Raw genomic sequence first — 9108 nt, 5'->3', positions numbered from 1 at the left:
TGGCTAAGAACATTTTATTTGAATTAAGCGGTTATTGGATAATATCTTAGATAAGTCATGAGAGTGTATATCCGAAGTTCAAGTAGTCTGGAATTATCCAGTTGAATAGAAACTATATCTGATAAGAAGACTCAGCGCCAGGTGTCAACAAACGCATCAGCAGACTCATTCCCAGCAGAGTCCTCCCTTCAGTAGATTCCTACTGCACCTGAAATTTCGAACAGACTCAATCCGCCAGCAGAATCCTACTGCTAATCAAATATTGGGCATATTATTTAATTGAGGATTTCGACAGAGGGTTGGATCTTTTGATCAGTTAATTTTGAGAGAGCTTGGAGATCTAAGAGAGATCCAAGAGCTTGAGCGTGAGAAATAATTTTCTCTCTTTTTGAGTCCATACATACTCTGTGTTAGAGTTGAGGTGATCGAGTCCATCCACTAGAATTCCAGGAGGGAAGTCATTAGTTTGAACATCGTCAGACAAATGGATCATTTGTCTGGATAAGTAAGAGAGTCAATTTACAAATATTTTGTAATTGAGAATTATTTGTAATTGATTTTCAAATAATAAGATTGAATTTCTTGGATTTGGCTGCCCCGTAAGGTTTTACCTTTTAAGAGTTTTTTAAAAGGTTTCACTTCGTAATCAAAATTGATGTTACACTTAATTTATTTTATGTATTTGTTTGTTTATCAAATTATTGCATAATTAATGACTAACCAATTTGTTAAGTGAATTGGTAGATATTTCCGTTGCGTTACAATACAATGGTACTTAGGTAATTTCAAGAATGATAAGTAGCATCTATCTTATTCGAAAGAAAAATGTTATTTACAATCATAAAGTATATAAATGCCGCACAACCCTTTGGAAAAGTATCAAGGAAGGAGAGACAATTTTTATTTTTTAAACATTTTATTTTATTTCATTTTTATTTCATAATTAAGAAGGATTTTTTAATGAGTTTATAATTTTTTAAAAGAAAATATTTAAGAAATTTTAATTTTTTTAAAAAAAATTGAACATTCGACGACCACTTTCGATAAATTTCCTGGATTGGTGTGATGTGGCATCATCCTTCAGAAAATACGTTTTGTACGAAGTTGATAAATTCTCACCTCGTGTTTCGGATATGTCAATATTTAAGGAAGGAGAGACCGATTTTTATTTTTAATGTTTTTGCCCTTTTTTACCCTTTTATTTTCTTATCAGTGTTTCAAAATAATTCTTTTTACAATCTTTATAAAACGATATTTTAAAATAAAAATATTTATATAAAGTGATGTTATTTAAAAATAAAAATACTTCTCATTTAAAATATATATAGTTGTATAAAAGATTCTATATCTATTATTTTTTCTAATATTGAATATCCATCGATAATATTTATATATCAATAATAAAATGTCATCACCATATTCTACTGGGGAAAATAAGATCAACGATAAGTACAAAAATGGCCACACAAAATAAATATATATATATATATATATATATATATATATATATATATCTCTCTTAAAGATGCATGGGAATGACTGTTGTAATATTTGGAAAGGAACAAACATAAACTTATAATGAAGAGTCGCAGACAAATTTATAAGCAGATCAACATATATCTAAAATGATCAGGCTGTTCTTTGAAGATCTTGCAGAAACTTGGATTTGATCTTGTTGAGTGCTATTGGAATACTTCTTGTAATGATCCTTTCTTCAGGTGAATCTACGCAACAGTCCAAAGCTAGTCCCATGATAGATGATACGGAGTCCATTGTGGCTGCATCATATCTTTCGTCTCCCAACAAACTGGCATCAATGATTTCGACTATGGAGAGAGCTAGAGATTCCTCGACCCAGCGCTTCAAGTTCATCTCTTCAACAAACATGTTATCTGTAGGCTTCTTTCGCGTGAAAGTTTCCATAAGTAAAATGCCATAGCTATACACATCGCCTCTTGCAGAAACAATCCCTTCGGATCCATACTCTGCAGTATAGAATAGTACACATTCATGTTTTAAAATACAGTAAACAAAAGAAAAAGGTGTATAAATCAATATTCTATGATCAATGGAATGCAAAAGCAACAACATGATAAGATCACCTGGTGCCATATACCCAATAGTAGCAAGGGTCATGGTTCGCTTTATAAGATCCTCATCTCCTAAGAGCTTGGCTATTCCAAAATCAGCAACATGTGCAACCATATCTTCATCCAACAGTATATTGTTAGGCTTCAAGTCACAGTGCACAATAGTTTTCGAGTAGCCGAAATGAAGGTATTCTAGTGCTGTTGCCACATCAATCATTATGTTTAGCCTTTGTAACATACTCAAAAAGTGGTCATCAGAATAAAGCCAAGTCTCCAAGTTCCCATTAGGCATATATTCCAATACAATGGCTTTGAAGTCGATATTACTGCAAGCACTAATGATTTTGACAAGATTCCGATGACGAATATTACTTAGTACTTCACACTCTACATCAAAGCTATGAAATGCCCCTTCTATTTGCAAATTCAAAACTTTTATTGCAAAATTCTTACCATCCAAGAATGTTGCTTTGTACACAGACCCAAAGCTCCCTTCTCCAATCAACTTATTTGGATTAAACCCATCTGTTGCTCGCAGAAGCTCTTGGTGAGAAACTCTTCTCCATGGTGCTAAAGGAGACAAGTCTACCGAACCTGTTGACTTCTTTTGGCCTTTTTTTGAGATTAATACAAGGGATGCTGCCACAAGTATTAATGTTAATCCAACTGCAGGTAGTAAAAATGTTAGTATATGCCTTATTCTGAACGTTTTTGATCGAGAAGCATCTTTTTTGCAGGGGAGAACTTGCAATTGGGGAGCACCACAAAGTGCATCATTTGACATAAATGATGCAGCCGAGAAGTTTATAAATGGTCCTTTTGTAGGAATTTCTCCTCGTAGTCTATTGAATGAGACATTTAGATATTTAAGATATATGAGTGCTTCTAAGGATTTGGGAATCTCTCCAGATAAATTATTACCGGAAACATCCAAGAGCTCCAAGCTTACCAAATCACCAAATGATCTAGGAATTGAACCTTCTAATTGATTTCCTGCTAAGGAGAGATTATGTAGATCTTTGAGACTACCAATTGTCGTCGGAATATCACCTGATAATCGATTGTTTGATAAATCCAACTCTCTCAGTACCTTCAAATTTCCAAGCTCTAATGAGAGGGGCCACTTAGAGAATTCGATGATAGGTCAACCTCCAATAAATCAGTCAAGCTCCACAAGCTCAAAGGAACTGTAGAAGTTAATTTGTTTGAGCCTAAGTGGAGCTTTCTTAGTAAAGTCAGATTATTTATGCATCCTGGAATTTGTCCAACTAGCACATTGCCTCCTAAATATAAATCAACCAAGCTCTTTAAAAGACAAAGATTTGATGGGATGGGACCCTGCAATCTATTAGTATCCAGGTACAAACCTTGGATCATTCCCAATTTCCCCAATGAAGTGGGAATCAGTCCAACCAACTCATTGTTCCCTAAGTCCAAACTTGTCAAGCTGCTTAAATTGCCAATATCTTGGAAAATGCTGCCCTTGATATTGCAACCACCCATTAAAATTTCCTGAAGAGAAGTGGAGAGATTTCCAATGGAATTGGGAAGGATAGCATTTAGTGGATTTTCTGTAAAAGATAATATTTCCAGATATATGCAGTTTGACAAAGAAGAGAAAAGCCTATTCATTTCTGGAGATCCAATAGTCAAGTTATTGATCTCTAAGTTGATATACTGGAGGAGACCTAAATTACCAATTGTATTTGGAATGAAGCCAGAGAATGAGTTCGCAGACAAGTCTAGATGAGTGAGTTGTGATGCATTGGAGATGGAGCTAGGAATTGTTCCATTGAGTTCATTTCCCCCAAGCAGAAGCCTCTGAAGATTCGGAAGGAAAAGTCCTAGACTTGATGGGAGAGGACCAGAGAAATTATTCAAAGGCATTCCAATGATTTGTAATGTTGAGATATTGAAAATCTCAAACGGAATTGGTCCAGAGAAATGGTTGTCTCCGATATTGAGCTTCTCCAAGTTTTGTAGATAACCAATTTCATTCGGAATTGCACCTGCCACAAGATCATGAATAATCATGAATACGTTAATTCATCAATAAATAAGTATATATATATATATATATATATATATGATTCTATAAATCATATATAGTGAAAAGGAAAAGGGCCATATGTCTAATAACGTTCGAATATGTCATGCATGCATATTTAGGATGTACGGAGCTTTGGTCATTCAACGGTTGTGTTTGGTTGTTAAACCAAATTCAACTCATCTCAAACCAATTATTGATCATGAGACTTAATACTTCTTCAACTTTCTATAAAAAAGTTAAACTCATCTCAGCTTATTTCATACATTTTAACCTAAAAAGTTAAATTCATCTCAACCTAAAAAAGTTAAACAAATCTTAGGTCCGGTTTAAATGTTGAGCTGAGTTGAAATGAATTGAGTTCTTTATAAATAGTAGTGAGTTGAGATGATAGAGCGAGTTTTGTAGTGCTCTCCTAAAATGAGTTTAGATGTGTTTGGGTGTTAAAATGAGTTTAAATGTATTTTTGGGAAGTTGAAAAAAATTGTGGATCCCGCATGTAAAGAGGTACTGAGTTGAAAAAGATTATGGATCCCACGTATAAAGAGGTTTTGAGTTGAGATGAATTTAGTGATTTAAGAGTTGAGTATTTAGATGTTAGGCTCAGCTTAAAATTAGACTGAATTCAGTCTAAGTTGAGCTTTAATGAGATCCACAAAATATTACTATATATTCATAACTCAACTCAACTCAAGTCATTCACATATCCAAACGTAGTAAATTACATTTGTGTGTGTGTGTGTGTATATTGATATACAGAGATAATTACATTTTCTCCAATGAATTAAAACGACCCGGTGTTAATTTTAACTAGCTAGTTCTATAGCTTGGACCTTCGTTTAAAATTCTAGTGAGCTTGGAATACAATGTACACAATAGTGTGTATTGGAAAAATTCTATGAATAAAAAATATATGAACAATTTTTTTCTTGGAAAAAAAAAGGGCAGTAATAAACAAATCATTTCTATCCACTGCGAGTTTTAGCTTCCTTTTTCTTTTTTTAAGAGTACTTCCTTAAATTCTTCTAGTTTTCTGGCATGTACGTGTTGATCAGTTCTATAGCTAGCTTGCACATGCATTCAATTGGAAGGTGACCCATGCGAAAAATGTAGTCATTTAAGCACGTACGTTCGTTCGTACGTACATGCATCTGCTAATCAATGATGATTTCCATAATTTTAATGCACAAATTATATGTAAATGACTAAATTAACATACCAGCAAAGTTGTTTTCGGCAAGGTACAAAGTCCTAAGCATGGTTAAGTTTCCGATTGCCGGCGGTACTCTTCCGGTGAAATGATTAACCCACACCGAAAAATATTGCAGTTGTCTGCAGCTGAACAAAGCGGATGGAAGTCCGCCATAAAATCTGTTACGAGAAAGTTGAAGCCGTTGTAAGTTTGGAAGATGATCAAACGCATCCGTTGGAAGTCTCCCTGAGAGCTCGTTGGAGTAGAGATCAATCGATTGCAGGGAAGGCATGTTAAACAAAATAGAAGGCATCGGGCCCGAAAGCTTATTTACTCCAAGATCAATATCTTGCAAGGTAGATATGTTAAAGAGGGAGGAAGGTATATAACCCGAGAACCCATTGAAGGCCAAACCAATCCTTTCCAAGGAAGACATGTTCGATAAGGATTGTGGGATAGCACCTGTGAATCTATTGCCTGATAGAAACAAATCTCGAAGTTTGGATAATAGTCCCAAAGATGATGGGATTTCTCCACTGAAGTTGTTGAATCCAAAGTCCAAGTTTTTCAACCGGTAAAGACGAGACAACTCATTGGGCACAGAGCCATGAAAACTATTGTTTGTTAGTCTTAGACTAACAAGAAATGAAAGGTTTCCTATCTGTGGAGGAATGGTACCCTCTAGACCCATGTACGAAAGATTCAAGGCTATGACTCGGTGATGTTTAGAACCACAAGTGACACCAATCCAACTGCAAACAGATGTATTGGCGGACCAATTGCTCGCTAGAATATTATGATCAGGGTCAGGATGAGAAATACCAGACTTTAAGGCAAGAAGAGCAGATTGATCTGTGGCAATATTTGGAATGGTTGCATCAACTGAGATAGCCATATTGTAACATCGTACCAAAAGCAGTATCACACAAAGGAGGAGGACTCTATCCATGAGTGATGTATCTCACGATCACGCATTCAAAGTTAATGGGGCATTAAAAAATTAAAGAGGATATTTAAAGAGTAAGGGAGTTGACGAATAGTGATTTGAGAGTTGTGATGATGTGTACCTAATTAATGCTGGTTCCATTTTCTTGTTAGTGTATTGGTCTCTTGATCACCTTGGAAATTCATGAAAGACAATTAATGTTCCAGCTTAGACCTAAACTAAAGACCATGCACCTATGAAACAAAGACAGTTCTAAAGATTACTTGACTTAATTGGGTTAACGTGCATATGGGTGCATAAAAAAGCAAAAGAAAACAGGAGTTAATATCCCACTTAATTTCCAACACTCCCAATCGACGACGACTGATGAAGACTGAAGCAAGTGGGTGGCTATTGACAAAATTGCTTGATTGAATGTCTTGACACTTGACAGCAATCGTATTCGCATGGCTCTTTTCCCGTTTGTCTTTCTTCGCAGCATTCAATTCCATTACAAAACCAAAACTTCCACACAACAGGCCGTAGATTTTACACTCGAGGAAAACTTATGTGCTAGTTATTGAATCAACTTAATTTTCAAATAGTAGTGTTACATGTATTTATAGTTTAACTTATAATTTTATTGTAACACCCCGATCCTTGAGGTCCGGAGACTTAGCTCCAAATATTGAATATCCTCTCCAATAGCACAATTATATATAGTCTATAAACTCCATAAAATATTCAATACAAAATCCATGTTCCTTCATAGAGAATAACAAAGAAATTCTCAATAAAAATAAATTAAAAACCTCCCAAAGACTTGAAAATATCCTTAACTCATCATATCAAAATAATCGAAAATAACCAATTTGCTAACTATGACTCTCAAATAAGTACTTATTAAAGACAAATGAATTCAAGTTGTTTGTAAAATAGTCTCACAAACCGTGAGTCAATGCATGAGAGCCTTCCAATATATATACCGTATGTACATTGAATTGAAAGCAAAAAATAAGAAAACTAACTAGCCGTTTACAAAAGATTTGTGTTGATTTTTCCATATAAAGCATGTGTAGCCGTTGTGTCATTGACGTGAATCTGGTTGGCTTGAATCTCGGTTTCCATAGAGGGAGTTGGAGCGTAGGGTGAAATGGGTCTTAGTTTCCATAGAGGAAATTGTAGCCGTTGGGGTGATTTGAGTCTGAGTTTCCATAGAGGGACTTGTAGCCATTGGGTCTTGCTGATCTGTGAGATTATCTTCAATATGCCCTCGCAAGCTGTGCTGAGGTAGAAGACCAAGTTTGGTACCTCGGCATAGTTTGGAACATAGAGAATAAAGGGCAGGACGGCCAAGAGGTTTGGTAAAAATATCCACAAGTTGAAGAGAGGCCGGGACATGCTGTGTTTGAAGAAGACCAAGCACAACGCTCCTCGTACATATTGGTAGTCAATCTCAATATATTTGTTACGAGTATGGAAAACAGGATTGACAGTCATATGAAGAACACTTAAATTATCACAGAAGATGACAGGTGGTGATGAGAGTTGAACACCAAGATCACAGAGCAAAAATGAGATCCAAGTAAGTTTCGCAATGGTGTGGGCCATAGCACGATACTCAGCTTCGGAGCTAGAGCGAGAGACAGTGTGCTGTTTCTTAGCGGACCAGGAGATGCAGTTGCTACCCAAGAGCACATAATGGCCAGTTGTAGAGCGACGAGTTTGAGGATAGCCAGCCCAATCCGCATCAGAAAAGGCATAAAGATCAAGTGTAGATTGTGAAGTAAAATGCATACTAAGATCAACTGTACCATGTAAATACTGAAGAATGCGTTTTACCATTTTGTAATGGGCAATGGTGGGTGAGTGCATAAATTGTGAGACAAAGTTGACACAAAAAGCTAAGTCGGGAGGAGTGAGAGTAAGATATTGAAGGGCACCAACAATGCTACGATAATGACCAGGGTTGGGGTAGGGAATGTCACTAGTGAGACCCTTTGTTTTGGGCATCAATTGGGTACCCATGGGCTTGTAGTCTTGCATTTGGGCACTTTTTAAAATATCATAAGCATATTTGGCCTGAGATAAGATGAACCCATCAGAGGTGCGAGTGACTTGAATCCCTAAAAAGTAATGAAATGGACCAAGGTCTTTCATGGAAAATTGTTGGCCAAGAATAGTGATGAAAGTGTTGAAATGACTAGGATCAGAGCCAGTTAATAGAATATCATCAACATATAACAAAAGAATTATAGTGCTGTGAGAAGAGTGATAAGTAAAAAGAGAGGGTCAACAGTGCGACAAGAGAACCCATAAGCAATGAGAAAATTATTAAATTTATCAAACCATGCACGAGGAGCTTGTTTTAAACCATATAAAGCTTTGTTTAATTTGCAAATATGTGAGGAAAGAGTTGGATGGATAAAACCTAGAGGTTGATCTATAAAAACATCTTCATATAGATCACCATGGAGAAAAGCATTTTGGACGTCATGCTAGCAAATGTCCCAATGATAAAAAAGAGCTAAGGTAAGAACAATGCAAATGGTGCCAGGTTTGATGACATGAGAGAAAGTCTCTGTATAATTGACCCCATCCATTTGATGGAAACCTTTAACAACAAGCCGAGCTTTGAGTCGATCAAGAGAACCATCGGCATTGATTTTGGTCTTGAAGACCCATTTGTAGCCAATGACATCCATGGATGGGGTGCAGGGCAAGAGGGTCCATGTCTGGTTGTCATGGAGTGCCTGTATTTTGTCTTCCATAGCCTTGTTCCAACCAATATGGTTGAAAGCAGAGCGGACAATCTTTGGTTCTTATGGAAGATCAACAAGAGCATGAAGATTAG

General features: G+C 36.1%; 1 protein-coding gene across 1 annotated transcript; it reads right to left on the bottom strand.

Moving 5' to 3' along the window:
• Positions 1-1629: 1629 nt before the first annotated feature.
• On the bottom strand, positions 1630-6294 carry LOC121265709 (receptor kinase-like protein Xa21). The gene is made up of 4 exons (XM_041169396.1): positions 5357-6294; positions 3279-4099; positions 2103-3228; positions 1630-1985 (listed from the first exon to the last, which is right to left on the bottom strand). Exons 1-4 carry the CDS (start codon positions 6276-6278, stop codon positions 1630-1632), a joined length of 3225 nt encoding a protein of 1074 aa, XP_041025330.1. The 5' UTR covers positions 6279-6294.
• Between the last annotated feature and the right edge of the window lie 2814 nt (positions 6295-9108).

Source organism: Juglans microcarpa x Juglans regia, chromosome 5D (assembly GCF_004785595.1).
Source record: "Juglans microcarpa x Juglans regia isolate MS1-56 chromosome 5D, Jm3101_v1.0, whole genome shotgun sequence".
In the NCBI taxonomy this organism is placed as follows: Eukaryota; Viridiplantae; Streptophyta; class Magnoliopsida; order Fagales; family Juglandaceae; genus Juglans; species Juglans microcarpa x Juglans regia.
This window is presented reverse-complemented; position numbering and strand designations above follow the sequence as displayed.

Excerpts from the sequence above, each read along its gene's own strand:
- LOC121265709 (XM_041169396.1), bottom strand. The coding sequence starts at position 6,278 with ATGGATAGAGTCCTCCTCCTTTGTGTGATACTGCTTTTGGTACGATGT. Across the intron at positions 4,100-5,356 it reads TGCCGAAAACAACTTTGCTG|GTGCAATTCCGAATGAAATT; the intron begins GTATGTTAATTT and ends ATCTTGTGGCAG. Across the intron at positions 1,986-2,102 it reads TATTGGGTATATGGCACCAG|AGTATGGATCCGAAGGGATT; the intron begins GTGATCTTATCA and ends TCTATACTGCAG.